We start from the raw sequence: 22,963 nt of genomic DNA, 5'->3' as shown, positions 1-22,963 counted from the left end.
TGTGGGGCACAGCTGTCCGATTCATCCCCTGCCTGCCCGTCAGGACTGTGAGGCTGGGAGCAGTGGAGGGGTTCTCCCAAGCAGGCCCACTCCTCGGTGCTTCTACCCTCCACCCCACTGGTCCTCAAATGTGGTCCCCACAACCTAAGTGTCCTGGGGCCTTGGTGAACACATGGCTCTGGGCACCCCCAGAGCTTCCCGTTTGAAGGGCTGGGCTGTGCCCAAGTCCCCAGGGATGCTGATTCTGCCGGGGACCTCCTTGTCCTGGGAACCACAGGCCCTGGCTATGTTGTCACCTGCCTGACGAGCATGGGCTCGAGTGTCCCCATCTGGGACACAAGAGGGCCCATTCTAAACTCCTGGGGAAGAACACAGCCAGAAAGGGAGGAGATTCAGGATGTAGAGATCAAGAACAGAAAAAATGATGGGAGAGAAAATGGGACCCCTAGAGAATGTGATTAAAAAGGAACACATGCTGCCTGAGGCAGAGGACAGAGAATCTGGAAACATGGGTTCTGGGAGCCCTGTGGTTATGTCAGCTACCTCCGGGGCCAGCTGTCACCGCTGCCCTGCCCTGGAAATGAGTGGGGCTCTTCCATCAGGAGAGCTGTTGATTTATTTATTTAGTTAGCGTTTTCACCTCACTCACAAAGCAGATATTACACACAGATGTCTCAGTCTTTCGAGCTGTGCTGTCCTGTCACGAGCCCCGTGCAGCTCGTGGTCACCTGGAATGTGGCCAGTCCAAGTTGAGATGTGCTGTGTGACGTGCACACTGCATCTTGAAGACTTAGTACCAAATGAATGTAAACTATCTCATTAGTAGTTCTATGTTGATTACGTAATGGAATGAGAATATTTTAGATATATTGGGTTAACTGAAACATATTAAAACGGGTTCACCTGGTTCCTTTTGATGAAGCTGCCAGAGGATGTGCAGAGTTACATGTGCGGTGCCCTTTGTTTTTCTGTTGGACAGCCCTGCCTGAGAATAGTTTGATTTGTTTTTTCATTCCATACAGGGCACAACCACACCCCGAGAAAAATGCCACCCTAACCCCTGAAGAGTGTAATAATCTGTGGTGATTTCATAAACAGGACTGGAGGCTAGGAGGTGGCTCGAAATGCTCTGAAAGAAATAGTGGATGGTTTTAGTCTCTTGTAGGAACTAAAAGTTGAAGCATAGATTTGTTGAGATTTTTAAAGTGAAGTATTTAATGTCTTGTTTCATATGCTGAAAACTGACTCAGTGCTTTTTGTTTTTCTTCTAGAAACCTTTAGAAAATCATCACTTGGCAATGATGAGACAGATAAAGAGAAGAAAAAATTTCTGGGATTTTTCAAAGTTAATAAAAGAAGCAATAGTAAGGTAATGGACTCAATGCACATAGAATTCTGCATTAGGGAAAAATGGTTTCTTGAGGTGTTTGTACTCAGCCCATCTGGAAGTCTTTGAAGTGTATTTAGGATTAGGAACCCCTTCAGGTAAAGGGGGCTTAGCACTGTGGCAACACAGGATAGGCTAACCGTACTCCGCACTTGAACCCTCCCCTGTTTCTGTGGGTTCTTCGAGAAGCTGTGCGTGTGTCTCTCTTTTGCGTTCCCCCCTCCTCACTCCTCCTCTCCGACCTGCTGTCAGGATTCCTTAAAAGTACAGAATCAGAATTTTGTGTTTGAATTTCCCGTGATGGTAAATGTGGGCTTCAGGTTCCTGCAGAGTTTGGAGGTAAGTTTGCTGGGACTGCGTTCACCGCTGTCCTTGGTCCTCACGGCACCAGTTCTGTCTCCTTATATTTCTCAGACCTCGTTGTTCCTCTGCGGCTTCCTCCTTTTGGGAGATGAAACTGCCAGCAAAGCCAGTAGCAAAGCCAGGAAGGCTTTGGTTTTAAGCAATGTGACAGAGCCTACGCGTTGGAGACTGGCCCTCAGACTTGGCATCTGATCATTTGGCAGGAGCCACCCCGACAGCATGAAATCGCACAAATGCCACAGACCAGAAGGCCTGGTCGTGATGATGAGGGACTTCGTTTTCTGTCGTGTCCTGTCCCTTCTCCGTCTCAGACTGGCTGGATGTCGTTTTCCTTTCTCCTATGCCTCGTCTTTCATTTAGAGCCCCCTCCCATTCATTTCATTTCATTTCGCTCTGCACATGCCTCATGCAGTCATGCCCTTATTGGCTTATCTGTCGTAGTTTTGGGGATGAACGTCTTCGTTCCTTATTTCTCTCCAGTTTTGTTGTTTGGGATGCTGTGCTCAATGCAGCCTCATTGAATCTTTCCGGAAACCTGGTGAGGGAGGTATCATCGGCCCCATTTTATAGGTGAAGCAGCCAGGCTGCCCCCGCCCCGCCCCAGCCACCATAGTTCGTGTGGATGCCAGAATCAAGCCCAGCTCGTCTGTCCAGAGCCCTCCACCCCACCCTCGCTCACACTGTACACGGCTGGACAAGTGGGGTCTCAGAGTTTCCGCATCAATGATAAGAGAGTTTGGAGCAAATAATGGTTTTTAAATGATTTCTAAAATCCTATAACGCCCTGCGGTCTATAGAAATCTTAGATGGCGGCACACTAGGGAAAGAGGGAAACCAAGGCATTTGAAGGTAAAGCGAGTCTTCACTATATTGCCTTAAAGGAAAGACATAGACACACGCGTGTGTGTTTTTTCTGTGTGTGTGTGTGTGTATGTGTGTGTGTGTATATCTATATAAAATCTTAAAAGAGGATATATGTACAGGAGTATCATTTTTGTTGAAGCAGATGAGGGCAAATGTCTTGTTTTAAAACTGGTGTTTTAATGTTTTTAAAGCATGATAATTTCGTATGACTTTGACATTGTTTATTCTCCTAACCCAGTCGTTCTCAAAAGTATCTAAGAGCCCCGTAAGCACCGTAAGACAATTGTGCTCTTGTTGTCACACCCCCGAAGATTCTCATCTGGGGGCCAGGTGGGGCCAGGAGCTGTATTTCCCCCACTGAACCAGCTGCTTCTGTGGCTGGCGGTCAACACACCATCACGCAGAACACGCTCTTAAACAACAAAGTGCGACATCATTACTCTTTACCTCTTACAGATAGGAAGTGAGCTATTGGGTGAACTATTTCTGCATACACCCAATTCGCAGTGCAGTGGTAAACTGGATTTTAAACTTATGAACCCTCACAACCTAGCTAATCAGTTGGTTTCCTGAGCCAGCTGCATCAGCTCAGACCCACTACTGTTTTATTATCACACATTTTCTAAGCTAAAGTGCTGCTGGGAAAAAGAAAAAAGGACACTCACCCCCATGTGTGCGAGTTTAAAACTGTGGTTTTCCGACCAGCAAGCACCCAGATTCCGGCTGTTTCAGAACAGTGTTCAGGTTATAAGCTGAGGGACGTGGCCACGGGTTGTGCCTTTTTCATGCAGATTCTGCTGCTTAGAAGTATGGCCACGCTGGCGATTTTCGCCTGAATAACTGTGAAGGATGACTTTTTGTTTGCACTTACTCTCATCTGGAGATGACGCGGGGTGTGTGCTTCTGTTCCAGGTGGAGCAGCCCCGGCTGTTGGGGGTGGACAGTGATGAGGATGCCTCACAGCTGACACCAGCCAGGAGCTCAGACGTGAGTACTGACACCAGCCGCTGGTCCCTGCTCGCTGAGCAGAGCTTGTCTCTGCTTTGCACACGCTCGGCCTTCCTAAGTATAAGTCAGCATCGAGACATGCTACGTACAGAGAAGCAGTGATAAATTCCACTTCAAGAAAAAAATATTGCTTGCTGATAGGGAGAAAGAGAGAGCGAGAGAGAAGAAAAGAAAGTATTATAAGCAATGTAACAATCCAATGACGAATGCTAAAGGGAGGCTTTTAGAAATAGAAAAGGAGAAGCTGGTGTAGGTCAGCGTGAACAGAAAGTTCACAGGCAAAGAAAGGTCAGTGGTACATAAAGAAATGAGAAGTGTTCCAGCTTACCCGTAATTGAGAAATACAAGTTCAGCGGACGGTGAACTTGCGTGTATCACCCGTTAGATTGGCAGAAGTCACCAGGTTCGTCAGTGTTCTCTGCTGGCTGAGCTGTGGGACCCTGTGCATGCCGCTGAGCAGAATGCAGCGTGCTGCAGCTTTTGGTGGGGAATTTGGCATGATCTAGGCTGAATATGTGGGTATATACTTTTTGACGCAGGGATCCTGCTTTTAGAAACCTATCCCAAAACTCACTGGCAAAAATCTAAAACAACTCCTGTGCAAAGAGAACTGGTTTTTGCAGCAGTGCTTGTAATAGCAAGAGGTGGAGGGAATTGGAGTGGTCCTGAGCAGGGGTTGGTGGCCTGTTCTGTGGTGTAGAAGTCACGTGACCTGAGTTCTAATCCTGGCTGTTATTGACTGTGAGATTCTGAGCAAATGAACACAAAGCGTCCAAAGTAACCTTTTGTGCACTCTTCTCTTGGTTCAAAAATACCAAAACAAAAAACAAATTCTATAAGTTTGACCCATCTATAAAGTTTGTCAACATGAGCTTCATCACATGCCACTGCATTGCTTGTTACTATAAAGTTTAAAAAAGGTTTTTGGTCAATGATGTAAAAAATCACTGCCTTAATTTAAAAAAAATTAAGAATCGTCTGGGGATGTTTTTCCGTTTGCCCTGAAATACGCGGATAGTATCGTCTTTGCGTCTTGTGGATGGAAGGAGCTGCTCACTGAAGTGACGTCCGTAGCCAGAGCCCCGATACCTTCCTCATTCAGGTTGAAGTTACCCCCCTGAGTGCCTGACCCCGATGGAGGCGGCTGCAGTACAGGGGGCCTGCACTCAGGGGCCCGGGAGTTTATAGGGACGTCCACCAGTAAAGTGACGCCTTTGGAAAATTTATTGAAAACTACATTATAGTGCAAATTCCATAATTTTCGCTGCCCTGAGTCCCATGCTTGTCAGAGATCCTGTGTTTCTGCCCAGCTTCGCCCGCCTGTTCTCAACCCTGTCTAAGCAGATGCTCAAGAACGCAGGAGCGTATGTTGAGTCACTTCTGCCACCAGGGGGCAGTGCTTTCACAAGCCCAGCGAGTCCTGCGGACTCTCAGGAAGACGGCAAAGCACGGGTTCCTTTTAGCTTGCACAGGGTTGAGCTCCTCGTTAACACCTGACAAAGTTGAGTCCCTCTGTCCCATTACTCGTTGCTGCTTTTCTCTGGGGTGATAAATGATATGAGGGCCATCTTTGACCCCACAGCTCTTTCTCATTTGGGGGGGCTTTTCCTTATGATAGAAACTTGCAAAGGTATTAGGGAATCAAAATCAAACCTGGAAAGGAAATAGAGTCTACAACGTAATTTAGAAAAAACGATCTTAAGGTTCTCTGCATACCTGGTAGCCTATTAAACATGGTTTCTAAAGTTTTCATATCACACCCTCTACAATGCAGTTCTGGAAACTATCAGAGGAAGGTTTTGTTTTTAAAGCTTCAGTGAGGTTTTCTTTCCCCCAAAGCGCTTGATTCGTACAATGGGAATAATACATAAGTAGACCCTGAAAAGTTGGTTGACAGTGCTTACTGCCAATACCTAGTTCTCAATGAAGAAACAAATGTCTTCAACCTGTCGGCTGAACATATAATGTTTGTAGGGACGAGAGGCAGAAAACGTCCCTTTCAAAATATTGATTTTCCCTGTGTCCCCTTGAAACATGGGTGTCTATATTTTTCTGTTGTCTATAGTTCTTTTGTGACCGTCTCCCTGATCTCCAGCCGACACGTATAAAACTGCCTGCACACAGGTGGGTCGTGTGAGTGACGTGTAAGTTGCTTCTGAAACCAGGGAGCAGCGCCAAGCAGAGCGGCAGCCCATCAGCATCTTTCCCATGTCAGAAAGGGCACCTCTGTCACCCCAGTGGCTGAGGCCTAAGCCTGGGCGTCCTCTCTGCCTCCGTGGTCTCCCACACGCCCTGTGTGATGGTCCACACTGTGTCTCGTCTGCTGCCTCCCAATATAAATATATATATATATATATATATGTATATATATATATATATATATATGAAACCAAGAGCAATGAAAAGGAAAGGGATAGCTCTTCCCCTCTGCCTTAAAAAATACATTTATACATATATATATGTATATATATATATATATATATATATATATATATATATATATATATATCAGGTATATATATCAGGGTATATATATATATATATATATATATATATATATCAGGGTATTTTGACTCTAAAATACATATTTAGTGATATTTCCTAAATAGATTGTCTTTGATATTTGTTTCTTTAACATAATGGATTTCTGTCTTACATCATCTGGATGATTTTCTAGCTTTATAGCAAAAAAATATAAGGAAATCATAAGCGCAGATGATTGTGAAGCATATTCCTTTGAAAATGCCATGATTTACAGGAAGTAAAAAGTATGATTTTCATGTGCATTTGAATTTCCCCGTGTCTGCCTTAGTGTGATAGAATCCTAGGTGGATGCACGGAGATTGGCAGATGTGAATGTTGGCATTTTCACCGCTGATGACCCAGGCCGTCCTCCAGATAAATCATTATAATGGAACCTAGAGCAGATTTGGAACAACTCAACGCAATGTCGTTTAACGTCACCAAGCAGATGTTACCATTCCTCGCTTTGGGTTCCAGTTAGTCAACGTGTACTGATGTGGGTGCCTGTAGGTCCTGGCTTCTGAGGATTTAATTTGCGGGGACAGAGTTGAATATGTAGCGATGAAACCAAGAATCCCTATGAATTGTGCAGTCTTTTCATTACCAAGTAAAGCTAGCGACCTTTATTTTTCTAAATGTATATTCTGTGACTCTGGCAGTGAGTGGTTCCTAACCCTCTCTTCCCATCCCTCTCAGTTGACTTGAGCTCTGTGAGGGCAGAAGCCGTTTTATCATCACCATCATCAGTATCCCTTTCTGAGTCCTGTGCGAAGCATGGAGGACGGGACACGTCCCACCACTTTCTGCTGGTCTGATTGCTTTCTGGTGTGTCCTCGTGCTTGCAGCCACTCTTGACAAAGAGTCCAGGGCTGGCTGGACCTTGGTGCAGGTTGGCTGTCACTTAATGCAGGTATGCAGCCTTCCTCACTCTGCGTGGCTTAAGTAAGATGCCATATCCTTAAGGGGCACGCTGAACTCTTCACAACTCTTATATCTCCTAAAAAATGGGAACATGTATTTTCCCACCTTGTTCTACCTACTTAGCCATGTCAGCCACTGCGCAGCCTCCTGTGGAGACCGAGTGGGGAGGCAGCACTGCAGTCCTGACAGCAGTTCCTCTGCTGGCATCTGGTTTCTGACCCATAGTGTCCATAGGACAGACATCTGTGCCTCGCGGGGTGCAGGGACGCAAGAGACTCACAGGCCACTCACAGGAAGACCGTTCATTGCAGGTGGCACAGAAGCCGACGGGCGACATTTGTAGAGAGCTGGGCTGTCTGTCATGCAGGCCGCAGGTCTTGGACAGACATGATGGTTTGGGTAAGATGTTGCACAGGTACCATGGCTCAGGTGAGACCGGACTCCATCCACATAGTTCATGTGGGAAGGAGCTGACGACTGGTTGGCTGCGTGAGATCATTAGATCAGTGTTGGGAGGCGTGCTGGTGCTGAGTCAGGCCGGGGGCGGTGAGTCTCGCGTCTGAGGGAGGGACTCTCCCCCCAAAAAGCCATCTGATCACCTGTGAGGAGTTTGCAGGTGGGCTCATCCTGGGTGAGAAGTTGACATCCCAGCCTTAAGACCCTGTCATTTGGGGGAAACAGAGCACTCCCCAAAAGCCAGTGCCCCCTTGGGCAGAAGGGGACATGTCACGCTTGGAACTTGTCTCTGTCCAGCCCTGAGCAGCCGCAGGTGGCCTTCGTCCGCATAATGGCAACAGCCACAGTCGGCTTCTGAAAGAGGCCAATGGTTTCCTCGCCCTGGCCTCACTGTCCAGGCTGAAAGCCGGCCAGCTCAAGTTTCTGCTTTCTCCCGGAGGAGTGCAGATGACCTGTCCCCACAGTAGTGCAGATGACCTGTCCCCACAGTTTCTCCAGGAAATGTGAACGTTTATGCTGAGGACAATCAAAATATAGGAAGGAGAATGTGGCCATTTAAAATAACTGTAACTGTCCTTCTCAGCTCTTTGGGGTGCTTCTTTTCTGGGGAACAGAACTCAGAGTCATGGACGTTCTGGGGTTCACTGCTGGCGTGTATCTTGGTGGGGGCCCACGAGCCTGTGCCTTTCCTGTTCCTGGTTGACCAGAGCTGTGGGTTATTCTGCCGAAGCGCCAGCAGAGGGCAGCGGCCACTTAGCAGACGGCGGAGCCCAGGCGCCTGCTCTCCCGCGTCTCCGGCTCGCTCCCCGCTCCTCCAGCGCTTCTGTGGAAGCGAAAAGTACTTTGTTCTCTGCGTGTGTGCAAACGGGCACAGACATGCACACACACGTGTTGAAGTTTCTCCCTGGAGACTGCCAGACTTTTTAATGGACATAAAGCGAATGAGAGACGGTCTAAAGGAAGTGATGATTTTTGTATCTGTTTCCCAGACATGCTGGGAAAAGTAGTGAAACGAACTTGGCAGTGGCTCAAATCTGTGAAAACGCGAGTCCACCAAACACCCTAGAAACCACGAGACAGATCGCTCATTTCAGCACATGGACCAGCGAGGCTCTAAACTGTTCGCGCCGCGAGTGAAACCGTAGCGGGCGTGGGGGAGGGGCGCTTGTGCTGCGATGCGTGTGCAGAAGTGCGTGCGTCCCAAGGAAGGGGTGTGACGGCGACGGGCCAGGAGCCGGGACCCACCTCTCAGTGACCCTCCAGGGGGCACGTTCAGTGCAAGTCCTGTCCCTGCGGTTTCGGGGAAACGATCCTAACCGTGGTCTGGAGCACCGCGTATTTGCAGCCTCCGCAATCCTTAGGCGAACAGTGCGCTCGCACGAGGGGGCGGACCCTGGCGTTTCCCAGTGACGCGCGGGGGTGGGACAAAGACAGGCCAATGGCAGAGCGGTGCGGCTGTGGCCGGGAGCCCTGAGGCTCAGCGTCTTGGCAGAGCCTCATGCAGGGAATGTGAGGTTTGTCTCCGGGCCTTGGAAAACCGATCCAGCAATAGGGGCTGAGCTTTCTGTGTTAGAATTGCAGTTGCAGACTTGAGTATTGACAATGCTCAGAGATTTTTGATGGCAAAAGCGAGTGACCGTATATATGTGTGTGTATACATGTCACACACACGTGCACACACTGAGTCGGGGCTGGGGCGCTGCAGCAGAGCCTGTCACATACTAGGTGCTGCAGGCAGCTCCCTGCCGGTGGCTCCTCGCTCACCGCCCTTTGCTGAGAGTCTGGGAAGCTCGCTCCCCTCCCCTCGCCCCTCCGTGCTCTCTTGCATGCCTCTTACTGAAACTGCTGGGTGTGGATCTAAGACAGGTGTGGGCTAGACCGTGACAGCCCTGATTGGACTGCCAGTGGGCGGGTTTCCAGGGAGGGGGCCCCGGAGATTCTGGATGGGCTGTGGAAAGCCAGACGGTGCTGATGTTGGCCAGGAAGGGCAGGCCAGAACCAAACCTCGCACGTGCTCACGGAGTCTCTGGGCCAAGGTCTCGGAAGCAGTGGCGTCTGAGAGGTGATGAAGGGAGTTGGGCTCCAGTGGGCAGGTCAGGAGGCTGCCCCGTCTTGGTAAGAGGGGGGCATTGAAGAGCACCCACAATTTTCCTTGACGTTGGTAGAGCTGCCCCTTACAATTCAGCTGGGAGAGAATCGGGTGGTGACAGGAGCCAAAGCAGAGCCTAAGTTCTGAAGGAGCAAGAAAAGAAGAGTCGCTGACTGTCCGTCACCTTCTGCTGCCCTCCCTCACTCCACCTGCCCCCCACTGTTGTGCTCAGTGACCGGCTCAGTGAGGGGAAGGAGGCTTTGCTGACCCAGGACACGGAGGGCCTTCGGGGCCAGCCGAGAACAGGCTGCGAGAATGTGGTCCAGGGACCCCAGTCTGCCTGGGAAGTGTGCCGGTCGCCTGTCAGTCCCCCAGAGCCAGCCGCCCCGGGCTGCTGAGTGCTGACTCTCCTCTGAGTGGCAAAACCCCTCCTCCCCCCCTCATCACCCGTGTCATGTGCTGGGTGATGGCAGGGACTCCTGGCCTGGACAGAAGGTCTGCGTGCGGGTTTGGGGAGCAGGCGCCCCACTATCTCTCCATCACCCACACAGAAAGACGAGAGCACCACACCTCTCCTAGGATTGCAAGCCTATCAACGGCTGCATCTGCTTTCCGGTTTTCTCACGGGCTGCAGAAACTGCGTGTGGTAACTGCGGTGCTGGTTCACGTTTCCTCCTGCCTGCTTCCCACTGAGCTGGGAGATTGAGCAGGTCACCACCGATCTGCATAGATGTCCCCTCCATGTCACCTGTCTTCAGCCGGGATATCTGTGTCTCTTCCGCAGGACCCTCCTTCCACCTCTGCTGCTTCCCCGGCCTCTGGGCTGGTGCCACTCGGTGCTCCGGCACCTGCTGCTCCCCTGCTGTCACCTTCCTCCATCCCCTCTTTTTATTTCCTTAATGGGAGACTATCAGAAGAACTCCAGCATCTTAGCGCTGAAGGAGCTATGGCTACGAGAAGATCGCAGTGAGAACCTAACGGAACCTGCGAGGGGACCTTATAGGTGAACTTCACAGTGACCCTGAGATGGGAGCGCCCTGACGTCCCCTCCCTGTGGCCATGCTGACACCCACTGGATCAGCTGGGTGTCCTTTGCGTCAGGGGTGAGGCTACTGGTCATTTGTCAGTAATAGTAAAAATGACAGTGTAACAGTGTATGGATGATTTACTTAGATGGACGCTGTTCAGCGTTTCCCCTGGAAAAACACTGCCATGCACTTTCTGACGTGCTTTTCCGAGAGGAAGGCGGAGGGGTGGCTTTGCAGCTCCTGTGCATGTGTGGCCTGTGGGGTTCGTCACACACCTGGGTACCAGCCACCACAGAGATCGGGCCGGTAAAAATGTTGGTGGCCGACACTTGAAGGCTCTGTCCAAACAGATAAGGACAAATGAGCCCCCTCTGACCTGGGCAGTGTGTGTGATGGTTGGGCATGGAGACCCTGGACCAGGGGTTCTTTTCCTTGACTTTCAAAAGCAGGGGCCCCTGACAGGACGGCCAACGTCATACTTACCTAGAGAATGCAAATCCAACCACAGTGTGAATAGTCCTATTTTGGATAATCAATTTTGTGGTCCCGTCTTCTGTAACATGGTGCGTCGAGATCACCATGGACCGTAAATTTCTTTGCAGATAAGAGAGGAACGTTTTGGATGATGCTTTGGAGAGTTAGTTGGCTCAATCCAGAGAGAGACCCTCGAACCACAACTGTGTTTCTTGCTTCTTAAAAATGCCATCCTGCGTTTCTTGAAGGTTAATTTTGCTGGCACACAAATCTAATCAGCTGGATTTCTCCACCTAAGGACTCGGTTACCTGGAGTTACTGAGAAGCCTTCCTGATGTGACACAGGTATCGGAAACAACCAGATCTCCTGCGAAGAGACTTGTCATTTTAGTTTTGTTTCTTTACCACGTAGAGTAATCTTGGCAGTCAGCTCTCAGACCTGCCCGATACAGCTTCCAGCAGCGTTCTCATTTCCTTTCCTCGTGGAGCCTGTGGTTTTCATAACATGCTCAGGAGCCTTTTCATAGGAGACACCTAACGTAGCTCAGCAGACTCCATTTGTCCTACGTGTGGCCATGTATGAAATCTTACTCCTGATGAGTTGGAGTAAACTAAACTTACAAGACAGAGTCAAAATGTGCTCCCATGGGGATTACAGGAAATTTTGCATGCACTTTTGAGAGGGGAAACTTCTGTTTTCTTTGTTATTAGGGTTTGATTGTTTATATGAATTAGAAACTTTTTTCTCCCCAAATTAATTGTACCTCAAATCAGGTGAAATCTCACATTAACCATAGCAGGCCATCTCACTCACACACACACACACACACACACACACACACGGGCATGTTTAGATGTCATTCTCACAATTCTCAGTCTGGTCCCCCCCGTTAACCCCGCGTGCAGCCAGTCACCTGGTCCCCTTCAGTCTTCTAATCCCTGCCCTTCTAACTACATTGTGTAGCCTGGGTTCCCTTCTGGAACTTACCATCGTCCTGCCTTCCTGTAATGCTCTTCCTTCTCTTCCCTCCTCCACACCCTGCCACACCTGGGTAGTGTCTGCTTGCTCACACAGGGCCCGCTGGGCTTGGAGCTCACCCCCAGCACCCGGCGGGCATGACACGCTCCCCACAGACCCGTGGCACGCTCCCCGTGGCCTGCCCTGCTCTCCAGTAGGACCACGGCCTTCCTGAGGGAAGGCAGCAACATGATACCTCTGTGAATTGCACGGGTGTTCGTTTCATTTTCATTCCCAAGTCTCCAGGAATTTCTGGCTTTCTACAATCGCATTATTAAAGTTGCCCAATATCAATAATTGGCATATTCCAAACATTCAAAGGCCTGTTAACAGCCTTGCCTTTAAGACGGTCCCACGGGAAGCTTAAGTGATTACAGCCCCACCCCCACCCCCATGGCTTCACTGAGTTTTCTTGAGAGAAAATCAAACTACCAGTTGAATACGCCTTCTTTGCTCATTTTAATAAAAGCTCCAGCCAGGAGAGAAACAATCCAAAATTGTTTTGATGTTTATAACTCTCAGAGAGCTTATGGGACATTGTATTTTGTTGGCTGAAGTATCTATCCAGACCAAGTAGCTTCTACAACTTTTATTCTTGTAAGGAAATGCCATCTCTCTGCCATTCCCATGGGGGCCTGGGCCAAGAGGAGGCTCCGCTCCCACTCGTCTCATATGACAGAATCTAGATTCCTGATTTCCATGACGCGGCCCATCGTGGGGATGAGCTCACGGCAAGCTGGTGTGCCCCGTGCCTCGGGTGGCCATTCACTCTGAGTGGCGCAGGTTTCCAAGGTGCCAGCAGACCGCGCGCTTTGGCTGAGCTGTCCAGCTCGGAGCGTGTCTGGCAGGCAGTCTGTGCTGAGGACAAGTACAGCAGGCAGCAAGCACCGTCCCGGGCAGCAAGCTTTGCCTGACGCTCGCCCAGAAGCGTGCCGGCCTCCCCAGAAGGAGAAGCAACATTCTCGCCTTTCTCACCACAAAACGCCAGGGGCTTTGATGGATCTGGGCTGCTCTGCCCAGCAGATCGTCCCGAGTGTGGGTAGGACAGTGGTGTCTGTGTCTCGTGGGGCCTGGTCATGTGGTCCTGCTTTGGATCCCTGCCAAAACCTGTATCAGAAGAGAAGGTGATGTGGAGAACAGGTCTTCCAGATTCCTCTCCCACTTGATTCTTTGACAAAGCATTCGGGGGGGGGTGGGGGGGGAGGAAAAAGAAAAACAGAAGAAAAGTATTGGAATTGAAGTCTTTCAACAGGAAGCAGCACGGTGTGAGGAGAGGTGGCCAGACGGGCTCCTGGTGCTGAGTCGACTCTAATTGCATCCCTAAGGGGTGGAGGCCCTTGAATAGCTCAGCGCATCGTCCTGGGCCCCGGCTTTCTCATCATTAAAAAAAGATTTAGGTTAAAATTTTAATACGTACTAATTATAATACGCATTTATTTAGTTTTAACTAATTTTGATTGTTTGATAAGCATAACTTTTTTGAAAGCATATGTGAAAACATTTTAGTTTTCATATTTACTTTCAGTTATGTTTTTAATGACATAGTTAAATTTTGTACCCTTGAGGACAGTGACATTTAAATATTTTTATGTTGTTCATCTCAATAGAGCACAATTATTTGAAAATGATTATTTTACTGATTTCACTTACATGAAAGCCAAAAATAAATTTTTGTGAAGTAAACATGTTATGCATAAAAACATTAACAAAGAAACCCTCTAAAATCATGCCATCCTAGAAGTATCTGATCTAATTTTGAAGAGTCCATATTGGTAGTACTCTTGGTGGCTGTTTTAGACTATACTCAGGGTAACCAACATACTTCCCTTAACCTTTAAATAGCAAACTCATCGGAATTCCTCACTAGCCATGTCAAGACATCACTCGCAGTTTGGCAGACTCGAGCCCGTGACTGGTCTTCACAAGACACGGTCTTCTTTACCGGAACTGACAGCTTTGAGAAATGGGGGAAAATCACACTTCATCCTTGGTTGTTTGGATTCAATTCGTCTTGAGCAGAAGGGTTTCAGTACAGCGTCTCCCCCTTTGTCTCTGCAAGCACTTTCTCATCAGAGTCCAGCGTCCTGCACTTTGTGGCCTGAGGACTCAGCCCCGGCCCGAGTGGGGTGGTGCGTGCCTGTGAGCTGCACCGACGCCTAAGACTGGAGCGAAGAGCACATGTGGCCGTGGTGCTTGCCTGGGAGCGAAACGCTGACCTTGGATTCGGTTCCTTGCCGGGTACCGATCCCTGGGGAGACAACCGGCTTTCTGCAGTGCTGGGGGCCCCAGCACCGCTGTAGGGAAACCCAGGGCTAGTGGGAAGCTGGGCTGTCCCAGCGAGGTCCCTGGTGCTGCAATACTGTCCCTGACTGGGTTGTAGGCAGACCGATTCCAGGGGCCAAGGGGAAGGCCACCCACCCAGCTGGGAGCTCGGGGTTTCTCTGCAGCTGGAGTCCTGGGTTCACCCCTGGGTCCTGCAGCTCCCCATAGAGAAGCTGGCTTGTCCCGCCCAGCAGTGTGGCGTTCTTCAGTTACTGTGACAGGACACAATAGGTCCTATTCTAGTCTATTCTGTCCTGTCCTACAGCGCTGCCACGGGGCCTGTGGATGCACAGCGTCTAGTCTTGTCTCCATCTGACTGTCCCTGCAACTGACAGCAGCCTGTCTGGTGCAGGCTTACAGCCCACAGTCTGCGGTCCCCTCAGGTCTGACACACGAGGGTTGTGATGGCGTTGTCCCCTTTTCTCTCTAAGATCCAATGCATTGCCTTTTCGTCAGGAGAAAGACTCCTGAGAAATTCTGGTCAGACTGTGGTAGTCAAAACCTGTGCATGTGGGTGCCAACCTTTGGAAAAGAGCATGACTTCTCCCCAACAACAAAGGGACTTGGTAGTTCAAAGAAAATATTATTGACCAGTTTGGATAGGAACAGGAAACCAAATCTTTCTTGCAGGCAAACCCTGGTCAGTCCCTCTGGAACTTTGCCACTTTGTAGCAGGAAAGAAAAAAAAAACCTGGAACTGGAATGGTAGGAGCTGAGCCGGGAGGTCTTAGCGCCAGGCGGTGTGGACTAAACTCTTGGTTTTCCATTTTATTTACTGTTGCTGTGAGTCAGTGTTTTAAAGGCCATCTGATACTTAGTGGTATTTTCCACCCAAGTTGTCCTGTGGGTTCTTTGCTCCCTCCTGTGCACAGTTTCCAGACGTGGGGAAAGAGGAAGATAGTCAAACCACAAGTGCCCTCTGGGCGGCCAGAGCGTTTTGGCGGAAGGTGGGGAATCACTGCTGGAGCGGAACGGGGCAGAGGAGCTGACAGACACGTGTGGCGGGTCCCGCGCTCGGCCTGGCTGTGCGTGTGCCGGGTGGTGGGGGATGTTTGTGGGCTGTGGAGAGCAGATCTGGGCTGAAACCCCTGTTGTGTCAACATGCGGTTATGTTCCAGAGACAGAGATGATGGGGTGTGAGAAGCCCACTGTCTGGGGTGGCAGGTGTCAGACCTGGCCGGGAGGCTGGGACAGGTCATGCTCAGCCCTCTCACTGGGGTCCCAACAAGGTCATTCTTACCGAGAATACTTACCAGAGAAGAAGGACGCTCTATGGACACCTCTAATGTGACACACATGTGTTAGGTGCTGACAACTTGGACAGGACTGCACTGTCCCCGTTTTAAAGATGACACGTTCCCACTGTAAGGTCCCTGCCTGTGTGTGCATCATGGGGGCTGTCAGGAGAGCTGAGGGTGGATCCTCACCTCCAGGAGGTGACAAGCTGGGTGTCAGATGCCCTGAGGCAATAGGATTGCAGATGTAAAACCTGCGACCGATACACAGTGGATGGGACGGAAAGTGCTTTAAAGGTCTGCACAGAGCTTCAGAAATTGCTCAGGGGCATGTAGAGGACAGACGTGAAGTCCTAGCAGTGCCCAGTGATGGTCAGGCACCACAGCTGTGGACAAGAGGACTTGGAAGCTTTGAGTCTGGACAGGGTGGAGTGAGGACAAGCAGTCTGCCTGAGCTTGTGAAGGGCACGGTCGTGGGTGTGTGTCTACGGGACCCGAAAGGGGCCCTGCGTGCTCCCAGGTAACGATGCAGCATGGAGTATGTCTCTCCCGCGTGTTTCACAAGCTCTAACAACCCTCCACACCACATGTTCGCATCTGCTTGCATTTGGGGGTGTAAGCGAGCCAGCCAAGGAAACAGCTCCACAGCTCGAGGTGAATTAGCCAAGCTCCACTCTAATTTGCTTCACTTTACCTTCTGGACCCTCCTTTGTTAAGTAAATGCCCCTTCTGTCTCCTTGGGTCCTCACACTTGTAATGGAGGTAGATGGAAGGCAGAGGACATTATAGAACAGAGTTTACTTTGCATTAGCTTATTTCCATAGTAACCGGTCCAAAGTCTGCAGAGCTCAAGGGTTAGGGGAAACGTATTTTTTCTTTTCCTTTTTCCATGGGAGCTTAAAAGGAATTGAGAAATTTTCTGGGTGTCTGGCTATTTCCTGTAGACCCCTCACCTGTTTCCTACGGGAGCTTGCATTTGATGACCAGGTATCAGGTACCTTGGATTCTCAGCATCTCACAACGAAGCACGAACTGAAGTAAAATTAACCTTCAGGGGTTGCTTCTTCCCTTTGACTTTCATGTTTAAGTTCCAGAAAATCTGAGTCTCAAAAATGTTCTCAGGGAACAGAATGATGGTGTTGTAATTGGCACAACAGAATAGAATTTGAATCTAAGTACAGGTAACACTAGCTATAGCTGAATGTAGCACATTGATTTTAAATACGCAGACCCAGTTGCCCATGTGAAAGCGTCCCCACGAGTTCGTGATGCAACACGTGGGAATGGAGTTGCCCAGAGGTCACTTACCCATCCATTCGCTCATGCAAACGTTGGCTCAGGTCCCCCACACGCCAGGAGCTGTTAGGGGCTGGGACAAGATGGTGGGTGGAAACAGCAGTACTCACTGCCCCATGGACCCCACGTTTGATGGGGGAGAACCAAACCAATATATAATAACCGTACAGCCAGCGCACACACTCCGTGCTGAGAGCTCTGACGGTCTTTCATAGGTAGTAACCCATTTAGTTCCCATGGTGACTTTGTGCTGTAGGTGCTAGTGTTACCCCAGGTGGACGGGAGGTAAACCGAAGCAGAAAATAGTCACGAACCTGGCCCGAGGTCACGCAGCTTATGAATGGCAAAGCCAGGAATCACACGCAGGCAGCCTGTGTGCGTCATCTGTGGGCTCACCTCTCCCTACACCGGCCTTGGTGTGGAAGGCTTCCGGGCACCGGGCTGGGGTGGACCGCCAGGCAGGGCAGGGGAGAAACCGCAGCAGGGCGGCTACGGGCTCCACTGGGTTTGTAATGTGAAATTAGAACGCGAGTTCTCTAAACGCTGCTGCACAAACACTCGTAGGACTCTATGAAGCAGACCCGACGGGGGAAGGATTGAAAGGACATGTGTGCCCTTTAGTCTGCTCCCTAGGGGGACATGTAATTAACTGGGTGCTGGGTTGCACTTCATTTTAATTTGCTGTGTGCCTGTCGCTGCCTTCGATCGTCATGTAAAGTCTGCACAGCACATCCTTTGTACCAGTCGTTTGTTCCCACCTTCTGGAAGTTAGAAGGAAGGCGGAGCACTTCTGATGGTGGCAAAGGTGGGGCCTTCTTCTCCGTGAGAAATGCACTTCTTGGTCTGTTCGTCTTGTTTTTGGCATCTCAGAGGTCGCTCTGATGACAGAGTCAAGTTTTAAGGAGACTAGGTCATGCCTGCAGCTTGGTCGAGAGCAGTAAATCCTTCCAGCTGGTCAGTGTTGTCTTTGGGGGTTTCACAAGTTGGCCATTCCCTCTGTGATTAAGGAAACAAACCTTATAGCAGGACTCCCATGTAAGCCGTCTACGATGATTTTCCCAGGAAAGTGGAAATACGGGTTTTGCACAGGCCATTCCATCCTGATGGTGACCTGATGACAGTGGGAACCTGGACAGACGGTTGGCCCCCTGGTTTGCAGGTCCGAGGGTTCCTACACAGGGAGGGCGTCTCAGCGGTGACATTTCGTGTCTGTCTGTCCCCCACAGGGCTGCTTGACGACGCCAAACTCCCCATCGGTGAATTCCCGGTCCATGACGTTGGGTCCATCCCTCTCGCTGAGCAACATCTCGGGGGTGTCGGTCCGGTCGGACATGAAGAAGCGCCGGGCCCCTCCCCCACCGCCCCTGCTCCGGGCCGGGCCACCTGCGCAAGACAAGGCATCGGAAAAGGTAGGAACCCGGTGGCTCTCGGGTGTGCGTCTTTAAGGGCACCAGGGAATCCCCTGGAAGTGTTCCGTGTACACTCTGATCCTTTAAATCGGTGGCTTTGGCAAGGAGTGTGTAGGGTGAGTAATTGAACTTTATTTACAAGTAAAGAGATGCCACACTGCTTCAGTTATGGGAGGTAGGAAACTATCTTGGTGCCCTTAGTCCTTAAAATCCTGTGTGTTGATTACCATTGAGGTTTAGCATTGAAATTTTGGGTATTGTCATGCTCACTTGATGAGAGAACAGCACTGCATGGTCAGGACACTGAGAAACCTGGCGTTGGTAAAAGACACAGATGGCGCGTAACCGTGTATCCGCGCTCCGAATAACAGGTTCACAGGAAGGAGGAGATTTGGGCAGATTAAGTTGCTTTCGATGCGATACAACGCTTGTGTGGGAAGACGTCGTCTTTGCAGAGGCTCCTTGTTAGTGCTTCCCTGAGCGCCACGTCATGCCTTTGCGAGGGCGTGCCATTCATTACACGCTGACCGGGACGCATCCGTGTCCTCAGCAGCTGGCGTCTCCATTCGGACTTCTTTCCTTCACCTCCCTGCTGGCATCTTAAAACATGACCGGAAATGTCACACTCACTTTCCACGGGGTAGGACATGCTTTGACAGTAACTCCTCTTTTCATGGCTTGCAGTGTGACACTGTGAAAAATGTGAAGTAAAGTATTTTTCCCCCCAAAGCTGCCCTTGTTAGGGTGGGCTATGGCAGGGACAGCGCCCGATGTGGCAGGTGGGACCTTGCTTTGGGCTGGCATAGACGCCCAGTTCTCCCAGGCAGAGCGGTTTGTGCCCACAGCAGGACCACTGCACCCGCTTTCGAACACGTTGGGCGACCTGTGAGGTGAACATGAGGGTGTGTGTCCTTCATTAAGCTGCGGCTGTCCCCAAGGCCCTGTGCCCCGGCTTCCTGGCAGACGTCACACCACAGATGGAAAATGGAGCACGTTGGTGTGGAACGTACATGCAAAATGCATCAGCGTGTTAGATGTTTCCTCAAATCAGAAAAGATGTCTTTTTCCGATTTTAATGTGTTTATCCAGAGTGGGTAAAGTCTGCTTGAGTGGGGGAAAGTATAGTAAGTAGAGAATCGGGACTTCTGAATGAAAAATAAATAGTACTGTCTCCCCGCAGAATGAACAGGGTTCCCTCTCAGGCAGTAAAAGCTTTTTACTGAAATCTGCTTTATTTGGCAAAGAATGAGTGGAGAAATTGGCTCACAGAAACCATCTCCTTTTTTGAAGCATGTAAGTGGCATATGGGTTAGATTTAAGCATTTGCTATGAACATGGTTTGTTTGGGTCTTTTTGTTTTTGTTTTGTTTTGTTTTTTTCTTTTTAAATGAAAGCTATTTTGTTGTTTACTAATTTCTGGGAAAGGAACCCAAAAATGTATTGTCGTCGTCACTGGGGAAGAACGTCAATTCCTTCTTCGTGAACTTCCTTCCATAGAAAGATAAGATGTTTGTTTGGAAAGCCTTATTTCTATGCAACTGTTACCAACACCAATATCCTGAATGAGGAGAGAAGGTTTATTTTCAAGGACATGACTAGTTTGTAAGAAATGAGAATGCTTAGGTTTTCACATTTTAAAAGACTTTCTTTCTTATCAACTGGTATTAAAAATTCAGTATTGAGTTATTCAAGTCGTAGGGGTGGAATAATTTCAGTCATCTTCCAGTTTATCTAAAACTCCTTTAAACTGTCACTTTTGTGTCCATATTGGTCACCTGATTATATACTCATAATTTGATCATTAGTATCTGTTATTTCTAAAAGCACTTTTCGAAGAGATTTTTCGATAAAAGAAATGGGTGTTGTCCTCGTTCAAGGCTGCTAGCAGAGAAATGGGTGAGACGGTCAAGTGACACATTATCTTCCAGGAGATAACACAAGTCTCTGGGTCACACCTGCTTTTCTTGTCCCAGAATCTTGAATGTGGTTTTAATTCTGTGGAACATCCATACAGGAGTGATACAGGCTAAGTGATTATTTCTCAAACTTGAGTGGCATCTGAAGCACCCCAAAGGGCTTGTGAAAGCACGTTTTCCTTGGCTCTGTGATAAGAGTTTCAGATTCAGTAGGTGTGGGCGGGGCCTGAGGGATTTGCATTTCAAGATGTACCCGGGTGAACCCCACATTGAGAACCACCAGCCATAGACTGCAACCGCCCTGATCTGCCCTATCTGAATTTGGACCGATCACCTGTGAGAGAGGGTCTCACTCAGTATAAATATTTTTCGTAGATGTGGAGATCTACGGACAATACCTTCAGTAGGAGAAAGTTACCTAAAAATGAAGTCATCTGTGCTATGCAATGATCACAGGTGCAGTTAGCTGAGGCCTACAGTTGTATGTTAAGACAAATCAATGGCTCTCCCTTCTCGCTGGGACCCAGGGGACGCTCCTGTGAGGGGACAGAGGAATTGCCAGTGGTGGGGGGACCTTTCTTGGTTTGTCATCTCCCCGTTCCGCACTGCCCTCTCCCCGTTTTGCTCCAGGCCGAGATGGCCCCTCCTGCTTGCCCTTGGCCCCGATCAATGGCCAGAATTCTTGCTGCACCTGTGTTTGGGTCAGAGCCCCCTTTGTATACCAAGTCTTAGAGACCTGTCTCCAAGGAGACTGATGGAAGTGAAAAAACACCGATTTCAGAAGTGTTGCTCACGGAGCCAACTTACAAATGGCAGCATCTCTGGACAATACCTGCAAAACGTGCTCATCTTGAAGGGAAAAGAAGTGAAAAGAGCCCCAAGAAGTGGGGGTCTCTGCCCTATGCCAGAACTGGAAACGGCCGTCACAGAGTCAGGGTGCCCTGCAGAGCCTGGCTGCCGCTACAGGACACGGCCCCCGGAGCCTGGCCCACCTCTGAGCAGGGTGCTGCATGTCACAGCTTCCCTGTCCTGACGAGGAAGAGCAGGGTGGCAGGATGGTGCAGGTGGCACAGACACTGAGCAGCTGCCAGGCCTTGAGGACCGAGGGAAGGGTCAGGAGCAGTGGTGCGGCCACAGATTGGACCTGCCACGAGTGTGTTTGTTGTCCGTGATATGGGCACAGACCCTCACACAGTCAGGAGATGAAATGGAAGGATGCAAACGGATGCACACGAGACCTAAAGCCCCTGTGTCCCCTCCCGGCCCGCCTACCCTCTCTGTGTTCAGTGCCTTTCTGTGGGCCCAGGTTTCCCTCCCTTGCTCTCTGTGTATCCTGTTAAATTCCCTTCAGTCAGTTTCGTGTCCCGATCTCTCTTAACCATGCTTCTTCAAAATATATACACACACGTGTGTGTGTGTGTGTGTGCGTGTATGTGTATCACACTTTATTCACCATTTGTAAAAATAAGTTGTTTGATTTAACCCCCACAACCATCCTGGCACGTTTGCTGTTTACGATGTCCCTTCTTCAGCTGAGTTGGGGAAACTGAGTCTCAAACCAGGCTTCAGGGCCCGTCAGGGACCATGCAGCCGATTCCAGCCCAGCTCTGCATCCTCCCAAGTCCACTGGTACCGTCTCGCTCACTGCCCTCCTAACCAGCGCGGCCAGGACCATTCCTTCACCTGCAGAAACAGAACAGATGACACAAAGCTGGGTTTAGAGATGGGACACATTCCCTCGGTGAGTTTGCAAGAGATGAAAACAAACCGTGGTCAGGAAGAGGGTGTCGCATCCAGGTGGGGTTCCTACGTAGTCCTCTGGCACTGAGCTCAGAGTTTGCATAGACTTCAAATCACACTCCCTGGCTCACGGCCAGGACTCTTCCGGGTGTGGCAGAAGCCTTCCCACGTCCGCCTCTGCTACCTGGAACAGCACACGCTGCTGAGGGAGGGCCCCTCTCCTTTCCACTGGGCAGTGTCGTCCCTCCTGGGAGGGTCCAGAGCAGAGCAGGGTGGCATGTTGTGTTGGGCGTCTTTCTCTCCCAGGAGCTGAATGACCCAGGTCACCCTTCCGCCCTCCAGGTTCCCTGCAGTGAAACCCCTATTCCTCCTGCCGCCCAGCGGCCCTTCCTCCTGCGCTGACAGGAAGGGCGGTCTCCGTCCCACGCTGTCCCCTGCCAGACCTTTTGGTCTCTTCTGTGTGTTTGTTTCTGGGCCTGTTATGGATGTTTCTTTCTCTGGAAAATTCAGAAGTCTTACTAGAACGAAAGACATTTCAAGCACCCTCTCCCCCAACAGCACTCCCACCCCCGCTTTTTTTGTCCCAAGCAGGATGCAACAAGTGACTTCCTGTGAAAAGAAAATGCATTTTCCCAGCTGCACCCTCCCCTTTAGCAGGGTACAAACTCTCTTTGCTGTGTTCCCTGCTATTTTGGTTCCTTCAAGATACAAACAGAACCACTTTCTCAGACAGCGGCCACCTTGCGCTCTCTGGTTGTAGACGGCGGTCTAACTCACTCAGGGGCCACATGTCACCCTCTCATGGCTTCTGTCTCTTTCTCTTGGGGTGACGGGCCATTCCGAGACACGGTGACTCAGAATGCATTGTACTACATTTGTGATTTTCCAGTTTGGTGTCTTTGTAGTGACAACTC

General features: G+C 49.9%; 1 protein-coding gene across 8 annotated transcripts in view; it reads left to right on the top strand.

Moving 5' to 3' along the window:
• Nucleotides 1-22,963, top strand: part of COBL (cordon-bleu WH2 repeat protein) — a 177,353-nt gene that overhangs the window by 79,130 nt on the left and 75,260 nt on the right. For all 8 annotated transcript variants that reach the window (XM_074341038.2, XM_074341031.2, XM_074341030.2 and 5 more), the window contains 3 exons: nucleotides 1,272-1,369; nucleotides 3,527-3,601; nucleotides 18,211-18,393. In XM_074341038.2, the coding sequence (XP_074197139.2) occupies nucleotides 1,272-1,369; nucleotides 3,527-3,601; nucleotides 18,211-18,393 (356 nt within the window). The remainder of the gene's footprint in view (nucleotides 1-1,271; nucleotides 1,370-3,526; nucleotides 3,602-18,210; nucleotides 18,394-22,963) is intronic.

This window comes from Rhinolophus sinicus, chromosome 4 (genome assembly GCF_057876585.1).
Source record: "Rhinolophus sinicus isolate RSI-liver-muscle chromosome 4, RSI-T2T, whole genome shotgun sequence".
Classification (NCBI taxonomy): Eukaryota; Metazoa; Chordata; class Mammalia; order Chiroptera; family Rhinolophidae; genus Rhinolophus; species Rhinolophus sinicus.
The sequence above is the reverse complement of the archived record's forward strand: the minus strand, read 5'-3'. Positions and strand labels throughout refer to the sequence as shown.